At 38.4% G+C, this 19,199-nt stretch overlaps 1 protein-coding gene across 3 annotated transcripts; it reads right to left on the bottom strand.

Moving 5' to 3' along the window:
- Nucleotides 1-2: 2 nt before the first annotated feature.
- Nucleotides 3-16,704, bottom strand: chif (DBF4-CDC7 kinase regulatory subunit chiffon). Of its 3 annotated transcripts, XM_089636442.1 has the most exons (8): nucleotides 16,363-16,704; nucleotides 16,140-16,243; nucleotides 12,532-12,645; nucleotides 10,088-10,213; nucleotides 8,261-8,364; nucleotides 7,004-7,162; nucleotides 2,446-3,665; nucleotides 3-1,858 (listed from the first exon to the last, which is right to left on the bottom strand). In XM_089636442.1, the coding sequence occupies exons 1-8, from the start codon at nucleotides 16,406-16,408 to the stop codon at nucleotides 846-848; spliced, it is 2,886 nt and encodes a 961-aa protein (XP_089492568.1). In that variant the 5' UTR covers nucleotides 16,409-16,704; the 3' UTR covers nucleotides 3-845. The 3 variants fall into 3 exon arrangements, with proteins under 3 accessions (XP_089492568.1, XP_089492569.1, XP_089492570.1); XM_089636443.1 differs by lacking the exon at nucleotides 7,004-7,162; XM_089636444.1 differs by lacking the exons at nucleotides 16,140-16,243; nucleotides 16,363-16,704 and adding an exon at nucleotides 15,808-15,953.
- Nucleotides 16,705-19,199: the final 2,495 nt, after the last annotated feature.

The following is a 19,199-nucleotide window of genomic DNA, read 5'->3' as shown; positions in this document are numbered from 1 at the left end:
TTTTTTACATTTATTTACGATCTTAACAATATAATCTAATAAATATGGTACATAAAAATTTAATTTACAATATGTTCTTTGCTTAAATCTAGGATTCATTTCCCGCCGTCGGATACATACACAAAAGTTACTTAAAATAATATTCACAATATTTACCAGTTGCTGTACAAAAAATTAATTAATAAATGCATCACGTTAACGTAAACAGTACAAAAGGGACAACAGACATTAGAGAGAGAGAGAGAGAGAGAATGTTTGTGTCACCACCGGGGGGAGGGGGAGGGAGACACATTCATCAGACCAGCAGATCTACAGACCTGACTAAGTTACACCTGCGAAGGGGCAATGTTCACATAACATACAACAAAGGTAACATTGACGCGCGTCTAAGCAGAGAGTATTCTTGGTGAGTACGGGAAATATTACATGTACAATATTATATCAACTACTATTGGTAATGTCCAGTTGGAAAAATGAAGATGTTCAGATTGTTTGTGACGCTTTCTGAGATTAGCATGCGGATTAACAAACTTACTTTAAATTGAATTCCAGACCCTGCATTACATGACATAAGATTTCCTAATGGAACACCGGAATAAAAACCCTTGGCTTATGAGATCATAAAAATAATTTATGTAAATGGTTAAAATAACAAATTGTTTTAAAAAAGATGTACACGATAAAATTGGCCAAGTGGTTGAAGAAATCTTTAATTATCTCATTTATATTTTAAATCACTCCGATAACTTGTGTGCGCAATTCTCAATATGAGAGAGGGGCAGAATCATCGGGTGTTCAAACGGCAGTCATTGTGGCTTGGTGGGGTGTGGCGGGGGGGTGGGGGGTTACCGGTGCGGTCGGGCGGGGCGGCGACGCGCGCGTAGGCGGCGGTTCACGTCTGCACTGCGCAGCCGGCGCTCCAGCTTAGCCTCCATCTTCAGCACCCGCACTACGGGCTGCAGGTCCCTGTCCCACTCCTGCACGGCTACCGAGCAAGCAGGCAGCTCCTCACTGGCCTCCGTGTATTTAGAACTCACCGAAGCAGTCTCAATCTCCTCCGGTTCGCTCCACGTAATACTGTTTTCGTTTAATTCTACGTGACCATTGTCTTTGGGTGCACTATCCTCCTGGGGAAGGCGCTGCTGGCTGGGCTCTCGGGAGGAGCTGGCGCTGCCCACGGTGGACGGGGGATCTCGCTTCAACTTCTTTTTGTTGGGCCAGCCCGTTCTGTTTTTCTTCTTGAACTTGTAGCCCCTCCGTCGCTTGGGAGCTTCGGGCTGTACATTTTCGTGAATCTCCCGCACCGTATTGTCCAGGATGTCACACTCCTCAAAGTCCTGAAGGAGCTGGATGACGTCGGGTTTGACCGAAGTGTGGTCCAGCTTGACGCCACAGTTTTCCGCCTCGATTGGCACTTCAAAGTCCTCTTCACCTTCGTACACGGAAGATAAGAGAGCGTCTATTTGCATAGAGATTTCAGCATCGCACGGAGGGAGGGGGGCAGGTGTGTAGGGAGTGGTGTCGCTGGAGCAATCCTCCTCCGCGATGGAGGGGAGGGACTTGGAATCGTCGGAGCAGCTGAACTTGCTCTTCCTGTGGATGAGGCCCCCCAGGATGGCCAGCGTGGAGGCATGTTCCCGGGGAGACTTCCTGCTGAGGCTGGTGCTGTTGAGCGTGAAGACGGGGTCTGCAGGTTTAATCTTCCTCATCTTCTTCATCCCCCGGGTGCCATAGGAGCGCGGGGGACGAGACTTGGCATCAGGAGGTTTCTTTACTTGGCTAAGAGCGCAGCAGTTGGGTTTTAACGGTGGGATCTCACTCATTTCATACGGCAGTACTAGAGATTTTGAATAATAACCTGCAACAACAACGTAAATAAAATGATTACCCTAAATTCTAAAAAAAATAATATAATCTATTTATCTCTTGTTCAATTGCACTTTTTTGTATTTCATTTTTTATAATTTAAGGAGCAGGCAGCATTCTGCTGCTGCACTCATATCTGATTCACAATAAGTCTAACAATACATAAATATGTAGTTGTTTCAAATTTAAAATAAGTTAGTCCTTTCTTCACTCCAAATAAGATTTAGGACGGGTTGTTTCGGAGAATTTGAACAATTCATCAAATTTCAACGTTCATTGACGGGTTCTGTGAATGTCCTATTCAAGTTCTGTTATTATATCATTATAGGCGAGTTGCTTGACAGAACTGAAATAAAAACAGAACTTGAAAAAATCTTAAACAGTACTTGAAAATTAACTTTGAAATTTGAATAATTGTTCAAATTCTCCGAAACAACCCGTCCTTAGTATTTCAATAACAATTAAAAAAAAATCTGTGAGTGTCCCAAGTGCATTTAATAATTGCAATAAATATTTGAAGGCAATCTATTGGGAAAAGCTATCAATGGCATGCACATAGGTTAAGGGAATAAAACTCACCTAAATAATTAATAATACTCTTGGTGTTTTCCTTTCCCTCGTCCTGTCTCCGAAAGGTGTGGTACCAGGGCTCGCTGTGGGGTACCTGCTCAAAGGTGTAGGTCAGCCGCTCCACCTCCTCGGAGGCCCTCAGCCGCCCCTCCTCCCACTTCAGGCAGCGCTGCTTGGTCTCGCCCTCTGCCTCGGGGGACTCTGGGGCTTCGGGGGGTGGCCCCTCAGCCCCCAGAGGCGCAGGCACTACAGGAGGTTCTGGTTCCACAGGGGGCTCTACTTCTATGCTGTCCCGGTAGGACTCGACGTGAGCTCGTCGCCGGGGGTTGCGCCTCCCAGCATCCCACTCCTCGTCTCCAGACATCACCTCCTCCTTGACGGGGGATTCTGACAGCAGGACACTGCTTGGCCTCTTGCGGGAACTGAGCGTGGTTTCCGCCTCGTCTTCCGTATCACTATCGTCTTTTTTAGGGAACATAAAATTCTCGGCTTCGTCGCTCAGGACGGACAGCTCAGAGCGCCGCACCCGACGGAACTTGACAACAAGTCCCGGAGGGGTACGGTTAGAAGCGGGCGTAGGGGCCGGGGTGAAGTTATTGCTGGAGCGCAGCTTGGTGCTCATGCCCACCACCCGATAGTACGTCTGCGTGTCTCTAATGGGTGGGGTTCCTTCGGGGCTCGGCCTTCGCCAGCGGATGCTGCGGTTTGCAGTTTGCTGAGGTTTGCGACACTCCGCTTCTATCTTTCCGTTGAGTCGAGGCGGGCTGGCTGATCCGTTCAGCAGTCCCTGGGGAGACACCTTGGGCGGGTAATCCTGCTCGGGGCCACCTTTGGAGCGGAGGTAGTGCCCCAGAGCGGGCGAGGTGCGCGGGGTGTCGGGACTGTGAGGCTCTGCCCCATTACAGATGACCTCGAGCTGCTTGCGCGGGTCGTGCGTCTCGTCCTGATGTGACTTGATAATATTCCGTAAAGATCTGCGTTCCAAACTATTATTCGACACTGTCACGGGTTTGTTCATTTTAAGGAAAGCCTCCACATCCGCATTGGCACTGATTAGAGAGTCTAGGGATAAAAAGTTTGAACAGTTTTTGACGAAACTGAGGTGAGACACTGAGCGTTCGTGGTCCGCGAGATTGCCGTACTCAACGCGACATATCTCGCAGTAGCCGCTCTGTTTCAGGGGCACGTCCACTTGTTCCTTGGGGCGTGGCTTGGTCTTGCGTGTCATCCTGCAACAAGAGAGATACTAAGTGGCCTGTCACTATCACACCATTATATTATAGTCACTGTTTTGTAGAAAGGGAGAAATGCCAAATATCTATTTTGCAGGAGAAGCTGCTTTGCGTTATCTCTATGAGCGAGAGTCTAGAATAGAATTACTTGCCTTGCTATGCCAACAAATACTTTAAGAACATTTGTGCACTTTCATATTTCGCCTTTTGCGTCTCACTGGTACTGGTGACATTATGAATTTTGTAACTTTTCAATTTTATATGCACAATAAAAATGAAAATGTTGAAATATTATTATAACAATGTGTTAAGATAAAGATTCAATTATGTCAGCATTTTCACTTGGCCCAGCAAATTTGGCATTTTAAACATTTCTTCAAAACAATAGATGGGACACAAAATTTGTGGCACAGATCTGGAAATGTATTAACATGCTAAAAGACTGATATTTTTCCAAAGATGGCTATAAATCTCAATTGTATTGTATGTACATAGTTGATAACTTTTATATTTCCCAGCTGCTCCCAAACATCGGAGCCAGTGAGACTATGGCATCCCCAATTGAGGCTAAGGGAAGTTAATGGTGAGGGGAAGGAGATGAGGAAGGTGGGGGAGTACCTGACTATGCAGATATGGTCACCAAACACGGCTGAACCCATTTCAAGCAATATTTTAATTCTGAATAGTGGTCTGACACCAGGGCGATACTGATAGTATCTTCCAGTCTTTATACAAATAAATTGTGAAATAACCCAAATTTACATGCGCATGCCGGGTTTTGCAACACGCGACTTTCGGCTTGCTAGTCGAGAGCCTTACCCCTCGACCGCGGAGGCCACATACAGTAGTGGCCACATACAGTAGTGGCCACACTCAGTAATGGCAACAAGAATTGAGTATGGAAAACCTTATACATAGTTTTGCTCATCAAACATGTAGGAAATACATAATATCTCGGCAATTCCCAATACATGATACATTCTCGGCTACCTCGGAGAGCCGATTGAACAAAGATGTTCATTATAAGGTGTTTAGCGAATGTAAATTACAAATTAAGACATAATACTATCTCGGCATTTCCCAATACATGATATATTCTCGGCTACCTCGAAGAGCCGACTGAACAAAGATGTTCATTATAAGGTGTTTAGCGAATGTAAATTACAAATTAAGACATAATACTATCTCGGCAATTCCCAATACATGATATATTCTCGGCTACCTCGAAGAGCCGACTGAACAAAGATGTTCATTATAAGGTGTTTAGCGAATGTAAATTAAAATTAAGACATAAAAATCGAAAGAAATAATTGGTAACGCAGCTAGCTGCATTTCAGATTTTTTTTTAAAGATGTACCTTTGATTCTTGGATTGAATCTGTAATTGAATTTTGTAATAATTTTACAAGAATTCAGTCACTAGTCGGGGGTTTAGGATCACAGGGGCCTATCTACAAAAACACAGTTTTGAGATAAACGCAAATAATGATTGGAATGCTCATATGCCCAACCGTATCTCTTAAACGGCTGTATATACGAGGTAAAGCTTCGTGTCACTAATAAATATGATTATGGCATTACCGGAACCAAGTTTGACTCAAAACACCAGCTTTTGTAGTTAGGCCCCTGTGATCCTAATAAGCCCCTGAAGTGCGGAGAGCAGTTAAATGAGAGCAGCGTAATAATAACTTCTTTTTTTCATACATTCTCGTATGTAACATGTGCGTGAAAGATAATATGTGCAAGCGAGACAGAATGCTTATAATGTAAGAGAGAGGATGAGACAACCATCCATTCCTTTATACAGGGTGTATCGGCACGTACCTGACAAACTTTAACCAGCTATTCCTTAGCATATTTGGAGTAAAAAATCTTTTGTGCACTTTGCTGTCCGGTAACGTTTTTTTTTAATAAAAAATTTACTATTCATATTTTCACCACATGTCACCACTCACCACTGTTTTATCCTTTTTCAATGTTTGAAAACCCATCTGGCAATATTTTATTCGAATTCCGTTGAATAATGCACGTGTGTACCTATATTGGCGCACTTTTACAATCACAACGAAATGGCACGGCACCATTCGTCTAATTTTTAACTATTATGATTTTGTGTGTGCGAAAGAGCGAAGACGCTTTTCGACATACTTGCTTATAACATCTGTTGAACCCGAAAAGCAATGCCAATGACAGTGATGTAGTGTGGAAGTTTTTAATTTTGTTTTTAATTGAAAAAAAAATGCTACCGGACAGCAAAGTGCGCATAACATTTTTTACTCCAAATGTGCTAAGGAATGGCTGGTTAAAGTTTGTCGGGTTAGTGCCGATACACCCTGTATAATCTCTGCAGGAACTTGCACTTGTGTCTCGCTTGCACACATCCTCTTTCACGCACACATTACACAGTAGTTCGGCAGCAGTGGGTTTTTAAATAATTAGTGAGATTCTAGTGTATATTTGGTTAGGGTTATATATTATAATATATACCTAACTACATAATGGGTTAGATCACTGACCAGATGATCTCTACAAGTGTGATCATCAGAACCTTCAACTCCTAGACCCCATAGGTTGATTATCTGTTCGATAAAGAAATTCAATTAAAAAAAGTTTAAGGGGGTATTTCACTATATCTGATTATGTTCTGACTAAGCACTAATCCGCGGATTGGTCATTTTTTCGTTTTCACTATATCTGAATAACGCTAACGCTCGGGTTAAAGTTCAATTTGACTAATCAGTGCTCGAACCTCACGTTAGGCGCTATTCCTCGAATCAAAGATGGCGTCAAAACATTCTGAGTTTGACAGCGGAGAAGTGAGTCGAATTTTGTTGCGAATTATTATGGATACCGAGGTTTTTGATTTACAGAAGCAGGTGAAAGGGCGGCGATGCGAAGGCCGCGAGTTTTAAGAGCTCGAATGAATTTGAATGCTTGTATGATCCATCCTGAATTATTTGATTGTGTTCAAAATAAGAAACAATGTATTAATTCGACACGAATCTATCTAAACATGACAGGCGTCGCAGTAGATGGGGTAACTGCAAACATTTTGCGATGTTGCCAGACTATTTCGAGTGTTATCTATCCGGAAGCTCGGAAACAATGGTGAAACGGTCGCCGTTGAATAACGAAGTTATTCTGATCTTTAAAGCCAGCCAACGGCTAGCTAGTCAGATATTTAGCCCGACATAGTGAAATACCCCCTAAATCAATTTCACCCGAAGGCACATCAGACCACACTCTTTAAAAACTTTATCTCGTAAGTGGGTGTGATTGATTGGTTGGTTGGTTGGGTGGACTAGGCTAGCCGGTGTGTGGTGGTTGATGTGTTACCTCTTCCTGGTGGCGGATGAGGGGATATTGCGGGCCTTGGCGGCGGGCCCCTTGCTGGCGCGGGCCTCCCCGGGAGACATAAAGGGACAGCCAGAGTGGGCCCCCTTCAACTGCAGCTCGGGCCACGCGCCCAGCTCCTTGTATACCGCACGACTCTTTCTGCACAACACAACACATCATACACTCTCAGTCAGTATCGTTACCCATTCCCACCTACATCTATACTACTAGCCTAGTCAAACCGGGACTCCACCAATATGGCTCGAGTTGATGCATAACATAATACGGTTTAAGTTTTCAACCAGGTAACAGTGTGACTGTTTTCACGCTATTTTAACGACCCTCATAAAGAACGTGTTTTTCCAATTCCAAAGAATGGTCACTCGAGTCCGTCGGGTGCCGCAGCGCATTGTGTACTACAACTGTATTAACTTCCATGTATATGAATTGATTAATTTTTTTAATTCCTACCCGGAGTAAAGGAATATTTTATAACTACAGAATAATTATAACATCAATCGATTAAATCTCGAAGAAAATATAGTTTGAAAGTATAAATTAACATTTATCAACCAATATTTACTGAGATCAAACGTTCAATTCAAATAAAAAATTCAACAATAAAAAGGTAATGCTTTTAAATAGGCTAATATATAACATTTACTAACAGCGCATAGAGTTTAATATCGCATCAAGACAGGAACATTTCACAAAAATATTCCAAATTGTATACAAATTTGACAAACCGTCTAATCAAGAAAGATCAACCGTCTAAAAATCAACTGAATTTGGATCGTTTGTATCGAGGGCCGTAATTATAATTCAATGCAGAATATTAAATATATTACTATTAATTCTCTCTGGGCTACTGTCTCAACATAGTTGATGTCTAAATACTTGCCCCGTGCGCTAACGTCTCAACATGTGGGACGGCACTGTAGTACAAAATTACACCGAGTAAACATAATATGGAAAAAGCTGTACTGTGCTGCAAATGACCCCCTCTTAAAATAAATTAAATATAAAGTTATGCAACAACCCAAAACATTCACTATCTAATACTAATTACTAGCCCAGCCAAACCAGGAAAAGTGGCTCGTCCAAAACGGAAGCGGGAGTTATAATAATAATACTTTAATGGTAATAGTAATTCATAAAATTATTAAATTATTGTAATAAAAATACATATGTAAATTATTTGATAAAATAAATAAAATATGAAGCAATAAGAATAAGCGAGACAATCATAATAAATACCTGTCGATAGCTTCAAACTTGATGAAAGGCTCCTGCAGCGGTCGCTCCTCAGTGTTCAGCTTCTTGTAAGCTGTGGCCCATAGCCGCGACAAGAATTCCTTTACCTGCAAACAACACAATTTTAAAATCAAGACAATCGTGACGTTCGCATAAGGGGCACGGTCGCTTGCAAACCAAATGCTGCGACGTCCTCATACAATGGGTTAAGTTTGGGGTGTTTCACAGTTGTCATTAAATAATGGCCAATCAGTGCCATTTTAGTTACTGTTTAATGCCAATTTTAGGTTCCTTTCAGTTGTCTATCAAAATTGTGATCAGTTGAAAGCAAACTAAATGACAGTTGTGCTTTTCTGCTGACCCTGAAATAGTCCTAGAATGAGCGTAAAAAAAGGAAATGGCTCTGATTTGCCCATTTCATGAGAATGTCACGTTTGAATTTCTGTGAATCACCCCAACCTAATATTTAATTTCTATTTTTACAACAACATGCATTTCAGCCTCTTGGAATAGCATGGTTCCACCTGACGCAGCAACAGCAATGTTATGTAATAATGGTATACAGAAAGCAAGCGTCATAAAATTTGCAGTTTTTTCCATAGGTCAATGCAACTATTTTTAGATAAAAGGATAATTTGTATGAGTTAAGGAACTTTGAAATATTAATTTAACTATGTACAAAGACACTATTTTACTGTTTACTAAATATTTTTTATAATACGAACAATAAATGTAGCTACTCGGACAAAGTCGGGTGGTGTACTAATGTAATGATTTATAAATTGGCTGCTTGGCCGTCACAAAAACAAACAAATAGGAAATTGCAGATATGCAATTTTTTCTCGCATCAGTGTGCGTCACTACTTAGAATGCAGTGTCAGGCTGGTTTGGTGCAATTTAAAAAAAGACATATTAAAATAATATATTTAAATGATGATGAAAATATTCAAAGAAAGACATACGACACCAATTCCATCGAAATATAATAATATTTGTTAGGTAAGCAGCACACACTATTTATTTTTTATAGTATAATATTAGATACAATATGGCTCAGAACTAGTGAATCCCGCGAACTAATACCTTTGTAATGTGCTGAGGATAAAAATCCCAAACAGAACATAAAGTATTGTTTTCACACTATCAATTGGATATGCCGGTGCTCAACGGATACAATTTTTTGTGTCCGATAGAACTTTTGTCGCTTGAGAAGTTAAACCAATCTGGTTCCGATTGCTACGTGAAACAATATTATAATATGGAATGGATTAATACGCACTAAAAAATAACAAATATGCGCTCTAAAAGTGGGAAAAATTCATGAAAAATAAAGCAATATGTTTTTAGTGTCTGGACAGATGAAATGGACTCATGCAGGGAACTAATGGAGTGGACTGATGACTTTGTATGATTAAACAGACCGGTGAAGTAAACTGATAAGGTAGACTGCTAAAACAGGCTGATCAAGTGGACTGATGAAATGGACTGATGAAGTGGTTTGATGAAATGGACTGATGAAGGGAACTGATGAAATTGTATGATGAAACAGACTGATGAAGCAAACTGATAAGGTGAACTGCTGAAACGGACTGATGAATTGGATTGATAAAATAGTCTGATGAAGTGGACTGATAAAGCAAACTGATATGGTGGACTACAGAAACAGGCTGATGAAGTGGACTGATGAAATGGTTTGATGAAGTGGACTGATAGAATGAACTGATGAAGTGAATTGATGAAACGAACTGATGAACTGACAAAGGCAACCGATGGAACTGACTGATGAAAGCGACTGATGAAGTGGCCTGACGAAGGTTAATGATAACATACCTTGGGCACACTCCAGACGGGGACCTTGGAGGGCAGCGGAGGCAAGGGAGCGGCAGAGGGACGACACGGGGGCTGCAGCAAGGCGGCGCGCTCAAGCATGGCATCCGCACGGCGCCGACCACCCCACTGAAACAAACAACACATATTTACATTTCACAATATTTCAACAAAACTGGAAACATCATCCACTCCAGAACGTGATGCAAATACGCAAATGAGAAAAACCCACGACCTCTGATCTTTGTGTATTTCAGTGTCAATTCAAGAAAAGTCTAGGATTCAAAAATTATTCTGTTGGCTACGGCCAGACTATCCCAAACACACACCAGTAGCCAATTGGCATGTCATTACCTATACAAGGACTAACATAAAATGTCCAACTCTGGCAATCTTATTATGCGCATTAGTTTTGTAGGAGAGGCTAGCAGTGGCCTATTCATACAAATGTTTATGTTATTTACAGATTTGTACATGTCTTACAATGATTTACAAGATTTTATAAAAAATAAAAACATAGTGGTAATATACATTTTTAGAGATTCCCCACTCCAGTGCGTATGAGGGAAAAATAAGGTAGAAATAAACAATATTATGTTTTAGCTTTTGATATCCCAGTGATTTTCATACAATGTAATCTCCCAAGGAAGATACTGTGTTTTTATTATCCACAGCAAGATACATAAAGTACTTTTTTTGGACAGTATTCTGTGGAACTAAATCCCGTGTGTAAAAACAGAATTAAGGCACTTCTTCCACTGGGATACGCAAGTATCTGATACTCATTTCGTGTACACACGTCGCAAACGGCTTGTCGAGCACAGTTCATACACATAATTTACGAGACCCGCGTCGCCATCAATCATTGTTGAATTCTCGAAACGTTAGAACTGAAATGTTTTCACAATCAAACAGTTGCTGTAGTCGTCATTTTAATATCGTGTCATTCTTTGTTGACTCCTTTGTCCCATTGATCTGAAGCACATGCATTGTTACAAAATGCCTGACACAAGTGACTCCATGTTAGCCTCAGAGTGGGAATAACACCGCCCGAGACTGGCATCGCTGACGAGTTCACATAATGTCCACAAAGTGTGCCTGCATACGAACCTCCGCAAAGATGTATGGCCGCAGTCGCCAAGATATTCAACGTATTCCCGTGAAAGAAGGGCCCAAGTGTATTTAATTAGATATTACGGACTAATCATAAAATTTGAATGAATGTCACTTTCGATGTATATAGTTTTGTACGGGTAAAATTAAACTGAAAATTTTATTGCTTCTGTTCTAGATTGTTTCCAAAATGTAATGGTCTAAGATAGATTTGAATATTAAAGACCACAACCTGTATTGGGTAAGGCCCACTGTAGGAATAATTTCTAGAACATGACCACTGCTACTAAATTACCGTTTTTACGTTTGGTAAAGTAAAGCGCACTTGAAGTGAAATGACACTAAAGTGCACTATATAAATGCTGTTATTATCAATATTTTAAGAAAATGATTTTGACGGAGGCGATATACTTGCAGTTTTTAATGCATTCACTGCCACTGGTTACAATCGGGACCGTTCAAGCATAGTTCATTTGCATCCTCAAAATTTTGTGGCAGCGTTCTCAAAAACCTGCGTTTTCATAAAAATGACTATTTTGGTAACGATAATAATATTATGTAACATTAATAATGAAGCTTGATAATTTTGAAGCCTTTTTTAAGTCTTAAAACAAGTTTACTACTATGAAGAAGAATCAGTAATCGGAAGGGGCTTCTAGTACAAGGACAGTGCAATCACTGAACAGAAACCAAAGAAGTGTGAACAAAACCCATTCAAAGAAAATTGATGTCTCCAATTTAAATAAGACCTTTCGATTCCTAGGTCCCAAACAGATAATAAATTGATTCATTGTTCAAGAAATAATTTTGACATTTTAAAATCTTAAATCATTTTCATCAGAAAAAATACAAAATTGACCACACTATGGGCACGCTGACACGCCCACACAAAACTTCTATCGGTTTATATTTTCAATGGGTGCAATCAATAAACTAGAATATTCAGTAGAAATTTGCATTTATTTCACCTGTGGTACCAATAAATACGCAATTCTTAAAAAAAGGGTTACAGTACCTAATTTAGGAAGGTACCTACTAAAGGAAGGTACCTACTAAAGGGAGGTACCTACTTGAGGAAAGTACCTACTTTAGAAAGGTACCTACTATAGGAAGGTACCTACTTGAGGAAGATACTTACTTTAGGAACCCCTGGTTACGCATTTGACTTCCTCACTACAAAAAAATAAAATTTTGATTTCAAGAGAAAATTAATAAATCGCATTTTACATTCGCTTACAAAGATCACAACAAAGAGATTGGGTTAGTAAGTAGTTGGAGCTTATTGGAGGAGTGGACAAGGGGAGATAGGAAGGGTGAAGGTTGTGTATTCTTACCGTGTGCGGGGCGGGCGAGTTAGTAGAGGGGGGGGCGGGCAAAGGGCGGGCGGCGCATGGTGCTGCGTCAGAAACCACGTGCGTCACACTATCCACCAGGAATACTTCCACGCGCTACAAAATAAAATACAAATCATGTTTAAAAAGAAGTTACGTACTCCGCTTACACATTACAACTCTTTGTTTCAACTTAACCCGTAGAGCAATTTTGGGAGATATTTCTCCCAGATGCAAACACTCTGTAAAGTCTTTCGGGGAGATATTTCTCTAGTCTGATGCTGACTGATAAAATTCACCTCAAATTATCTCATTTTGTATTTCAGTAAACAACACTGGTTAAATCAAGATATATGATTTAACTAACTTAATTCTAACAACATTTAGGACGGGTTGTTTCGGAAAATTTTAACATTTATTCAAATTTCAAAGTTAATTTTGAAGTTCTGTGAAAGATTATTTCAAGATCTGTTATTATTTCAGTTTTCTCAAACAGCTAGCCTATAATGATATTATATGAACGTTGAATTTTGAAGAATTGTTCAAATTCTACGAAACAACCCGTCCTTAGCATTTGAAAAATATTTGTCGAGGTTTGCTTTTTTTATATAAAATGTAGTGACAGTATCTTTTATAATACCTTTGCCTAATTTTTTTTAGTTTTGTGTAAAATGGTAGAAATTTTAAAAACTTTATCTACGTTTGCGTTCAAAATTTTAATTTTACGATATGTAATACTATAAAATCTGAGTCGTTGACAGTTTCGACAGTTGCTTAGTGAAATACATTGCAAAATACCAGAGGCTCTAGGGGTACTGTACTAAAATAAACAGCTGTTTATATTGGGGGAGATGGTAAATGACACATTAAAATTACATTATTTTTCAATCAAAGTTAAAAATCTCCAGTGTTTTTTTTACTTGTTAGTATGTTAATTTTGCCGAAAGGTTAACCTTTTTAATGCCAGTAGGTAGAAGTGTAGATGTGCACAGCAGACCGTGAATTTTTAATCAAAATAAATCATTTTTAAATCTTATTTTTATAAATTAAAAACATTACGTTTGCGTTCAAAATTTTAATTTTACGATATGTAATACTATAAAATCTGAGTCGTTGACAGTTTCGACAGTTGCTTAGTGAAATACATTGCAAAATACCAGAGGCTCTAGGGATACTGTACTAAAATAAACAGCTGTTTATATTGGGGGAGATGGTAAATGACACATTAAAATTACATTATTTTTCAATCAAAGTTAAAAATCTCCAGTGTTTTTTTACTTGTTAGTATGTTAATTTTGCCGAAAGGTTAACCTTTTTAATGCCAGTAGGTAGAAGTGTAGATGTGCACAGCAGACCGTGAATTTTTAATCAAAATAAATCATTTTTAAATCTTATTTTTATAAATTAAAAACATTACACCTTGAAAGGATATTTAAATGACTTACCAAATTTATTCAATATTCGACGTTTTTGCTTCCCTTCACTTAGATAAATATATTTTTAAAAAAAACGGGACATATGTATGATACAGAGGTTCAAAGAAGAGCGAGTAAACTCGCTATTTTTCTATGGCTGGCCTGCTGGGCACGGCCAAGAATGCGAGTAAACTCGCTCTTGGCACAGAAGCGGTTAATGATCTATTTTGTGCATGTTTCTAAAAAGTTGTTTCTTGTGCTAATTAAGTTCAAACGAAATGTTATTTGAATAGTTTGGACATATTTAGAAGTATATGGGGTAAGAAAATTTTAGCAAAATTGCTATTATTTATATGGTTTTGTGGTTAGTTTGTAGAACTCTTATTATTTTAAGAATTTAAAACAAAATCAAAATGTTATATAATTATTGAGTTCTGTTATTTTGTTTATTACTGTATGTGACAGTTGTTTCGCCCTTCAGAGGCACTATTAGTTACAGCCACAGTTTCATAATTCATTAATTTCAATACTAATTAGTAACAAAAAAAACTATTACTAAACATAAAAACTAGCAGTAGGTACCTACCTACCTAGCCTCTAATAAAAAGTGCAACTGTTCATTATTTTATTATATTGTTTCCCCAGGTTTAGGAATAATCACAATTTTTATGTAAATAACAAGAACCTAATAAGGAAATGGTGTCATGGGTGAAGTTTTGCTTTTATAACTCGACATTTTGGTAATAGTTAGGCAAAATTTAGAGCATGGATTGCAGTGGACAATTATGGTGACAGCCTGCTTATTGAAATAACTGTGCAATATTAGATTTTAATTCTTGCTCCGATCTTGGTAGACATGAAACTAATGAAGTACAGATAATTTTTTTATGATCCTCATTTTTCAGAAGAGGTTGAGGAGGTATGTTGGTTTGGGCTGACTTTTATTTACTTTATAGTGAGCTTGCTGGGCTCAGTACGATCTGTAAAGTTATATTCATCGGAGCAGCACTGTAGCTATGCACACATCATCATAACGATTGTGACCCACAATGGACATTCCGTAAACAATAAGCCTAAACAGTGCTTCGTAGAGTTTCTTCAAGAAAAGAAAAGATACATTCTTGAGTGAAGTATTGAATGTCAACAGAGTAGTTGATGCGTAACAGTGGGTAGGTAACTACCTGTGCAGTAGGCATGCCCCAGTATACATTATATCACTAACTAGAATCACTTTAGCATGGAAATATTCGAATATCGAAGCTAGACTGAATATCAAACAAAATTAAACTGTCAAATGAGGTTGGTCCCAATTGGACGTGTCTTTATAAATATACATTTAAAATTATACCCGCCAAGCCAAAAACATCCTTAGCGACATAAGAAACAGGGGCGACTTTTGTCTACATCTCAAGAAACAATTTAAACTGTCAAAAATCGCAAACACAAAACGGCTAGTGTGATGTGTTGTGGAATGTTTTGCTTGCGGCGGGGAAGAGTGCAAGGCTCGCTGCCGCCGAGAGCCCGACTCCGTAATGCTCGCTAATTGCACCGCGGCTGACCTAAAATGACATAAACAGAAGGGCAGAAAGCTTGGGTGGGGATATTCAAAACATTCTAACATAAAACAACAAAAAGGACCGACCCGGTTAAGCGGAAAGTAACGCTTTTGTGGCGTCTAGGCGTGGTAGATTCTCTCGCTAGCGCCCGGCACCGACCGAGCGCCCGAGTTATCACAGAATATACAAGTATAGCTAGAGTTTGTGGGTCGGTACTCTGCCTTTGTAAAGTGTTACAGCGAGCCAGGGCGAAACATTGCAAGTTACGGGAAAAGTGCGCAAAACGTGCATTCAAGACGATCACCCACCTGTGCGAGAGTAACTGGACGGAATTTCAGCGAAAGAAAAGCACTCCGAACGCATTAAAACGATTTAAAAGCTGACAACAAACACAAATCTGTCACAAAATGGAGATATTTCACCAACAGTCACAAATTTGAGCACCGGAGCGCTGCGCGCGATACAAGACTAGACTGCAAGTGCGCACGCGCAGTCCGGCCTCTCTTTCACACTACTCATACTGCTATAGACTACTATACCGACGGCGAATGTACTGTTGTAGAGGTAGAGCATCATGACGGCTTCAAAAATAATATACACTGCTTTTCATTTGGCGCGAAAATAATAAATAAATACTCACCCCACCAAGTTTCTTGATTTTACTCTCGATCAACTTAGATTCCGCACTGTTCTTGATGTCCAAATAAAACACATATTTCTCTATCAGTTTACAAGTCTTCGTGGCTGAAAACAAAGTTCACGGTGAAAACAAAATAAAATTATTTGAGAACTATGACGTTGATTTTAAAGCCATATAGTTGAAAACATCGGGTCACTGTTGTGTACTGTGTATTATTATGTACCTTCGGGTTTACTCTTCGCACGCACCGTTTTACAGGGCGATACCATCACTTCAAAGCGGAGCCACACTTGATTCTCTTCAAGAATTTACGAACAAAGTGAATTGTTTCGGTACCATGATACCGTGCCAATTTTAACAGGATCGTATTATGTCTGTTCGACATTTAAGTTTTTAGATTGCACCAGTTTCCATTATACTTGATGTTGCACCTGCCGTAACTCACATTCGTAAAAATAATTTGTTTTCTTAAAAAATAAATAACTTAACAACTAATCATGTAAAGAAACAGTCAAATAATAAATCAAACTCCCACTTCACCGGCAACAATTACGCCATGTTGAAATAAAATATATTTTTGAAGAATGAATATGTTGCCATTGTGATGCCAGAAATTCGGCACAGTGTTGCCAACTCGATTTTTTTTTAAATAAAGCCAGACGTCATTCGAAAAGGAGCTAAGAAAGAGCTAAAACCTTCTAAGCAAGTGAATCTAAAAAGTCCTGAAAGGATCTATTGGCGATTCAGACGGTGCGATTTTAATTGAACAACTTTTATTGAATGACCAAAATTGAACAAGATTTCGTTCGACGTTTCAGTTTCACTCGAACCGATATTGAAAATCAAGATGGCGTTAACTGAAATTATTTGTGCGTGCGTCTCTTTAATTTCTGACATTTTGAGGAACGAACTTATTATGTCATTGAAAAGGTACAAAGAGTCTTAAATATATATATGTCTGAATATACCCATATGGGTTAGAAAATGGATTCTGAGATGAATTGAATAAGGTGCATCTAATTCAATTTTGAGGGTTGTTGAATGGTATCGAAATCATTTACGAAATTCGGATAAACAATTTGGTAAAGTTGCCGAATTCTGCTGCACACATAATACGCATTTATTTATAAATAACATTAATAACTAATATTAGATTATTTGTTTTGGCTATTTAAATAATTAAAGCGTATTTCCTAACCTTCAAAATTAACTCGCAACGCAATTGAGAAAAATTGGAAACTTAATGCGTCTTTACCATCTCCCTCGTAATAAATAGTTATTTCTAATAGTAGGTAATTAAGTTGAAACAAAATGTTATTTCTAAAAAAAAATTGCATACAAAGCATGCAGCGGAATTTGACAACTTTACCCTCATCAAAAACTTTATTAAAAAAAATTAGAAATAACTTTGAAATGTCTGATACTGGGAATTTCATTTTCAAGTCTCCATTCTTTTGTTGATTTCATAGCTTTTTTTAATGTGAAACCGCACAAGAGCCCCAACTGCTCCCAACCGTTTGGAGCCAGTTAAACTATGGTATCCCCAATTAGGGTATTTTTTGAGGCTGAAGGCAGTGAGGAGAGGAAGGACATAGGAAAGCGGAAGGTGGAGAAGTACCTGGCCTTCAGATCTGGTCACCAAACACGGCCAAAGCCATTTCAAACAACGTTTCCTAAATCCTTCTTGTACATGGTTTTTATTGTTTTAATTTTATTTTTTATGTGTTATTTCGAAAATTATTCGCATTTGTATTTTTAAATATTTCTTTCTTTTGATATTAAAGACAGGCATCGCTTTGGTAAAGATCAATAAACCGAAAATTCACTGTGCTATGCTATACTCGGAGGGAGGAAGGGGGTGGCTACAATAAAAAATAAGAGTTCCATGGTAACTCACAATATCGGAACTCATCAAAATCGAAAATATGAAAGTTTCGAATTTCGCGTCATTAGAATCAAGAGTTGATAACTTGTATTGAAACTGTTAATAATAACTAGTAATTTTGCGCAAGAATATTGTATGTTATTATTATATAAGATTTTTGGGAAAAACCGTAAAATGTTATCATCTCTTAAGGTTTGATGTATCACCAAATCATTTCAAAAAGATCCCTGGAATTTATATGTGTTCTTGACAAGAGTCGAGAGTGAATCAATGGACCTTATTAAATTTATCATATGAACATCGTGGTTTAGAGAAAAAAAACTTCCGATGTGAGATAAATTGGACAATTTGTCAAATTCAGTCTTTAAAAACAAAACTATGTAAGCATGAAAACTTTCAGTATAGGGAAATGAGTGATAGAGGAGGGATTTTATGAATGATAATGAGGGTAATAATGACTTTTAACCTTCAACTGATCCAAAATTTCAGTCCATTTGGCGCAGTAGATCCTGATAAAACGGGTTTCAAAGTTAAAACCAAATGCCCCTAAAAATTTTTTTTTCACAAACTGAGATTTTGTTATTGACACAAATTCACCAATTGATTCAAAGTTTGAAACCAAGCCTTGCATTTATGTCCGTAATAAATATGATTTTTCCTTACAAAGTTTGAACCCAAGTCTTGATGATGATTTTTTCCATAAATGCCCCTTTACTGAGATTTTGACATGATTCAAATTCAGAACATAATTCTTAGTACAAAAACAAAATTTCGGTCCGTTAAGCGCAGTAGATTCTGAGAAAACGGCAGTCATAAATAAACCACTCACAAGGCGGTCAAAGTTCGGCTTCAAACCTTTGCGTTTATGCCCGAGAGTTATGATTTATTCTTTTACGTTTTACTTTTTTTGTAATATTGTATTTTTTTTCTTTAATTTAATTTTGTAACTGAAATGTTTTTGTTTCCCTCATTTTTTATATATAGTGATTTATTGTCGAATGTCTTTATTTCATAGTGTTTGTGGTCTCTTTGTGTAAAGTATGAGCTTACCGTCGGGGTTTTTATGTTTTTTTTACACTTGTCTAACTGATCTATTAATGATAGTTTGTATTTATTAAAATTTGTATTTTTGATCCAAAATGTAGTTTAGTAGTGTTTTTTTATGTATAATTGGC

This window comes from Hesperophylax consimilis, chromosome 10 (assembly GCF_061612785.1).
Source record: "Hesperophylax consimilis isolate HC1 chromosome 10, BYU_Hcon_1.0, whole genome shotgun sequence".
Classification (NCBI taxonomy): Eukaryota; Metazoa; Arthropoda; class Insecta; order Trichoptera; family Limnephilidae; genus Hesperophylax; species Hesperophylax consimilis.
The sequence above is the reverse complement of the archived record's forward strand: the minus strand, read 5'-3'. Positions and strand labels throughout refer to the sequence as shown.

Excerpts from the sequence above, each read along its gene's own strand:
- chif (XM_089636442.1), bottom strand. The coding sequence starts at position 16,408 with ATGGTATCGCCCTGTAAAACGGTGCGTGCGAAGAGTAAACCCGAAG. Across the intron at positions 10,214-12,531 it reads ACTCGCCCGCCCCGCACACG|TGGGGTGGTCGGCGCCGTGC; the intron begins GTAAGAATACAC and ends TGTTTGTTTCAG. Across the intron at positions 7,163-8,260 it reads AAGTTTGAAGCTATCGACAG|AAAGAGTCGTGCGGTATACA; the intron begins GTATTTATTATG and ends TGTGTTGTGCAG.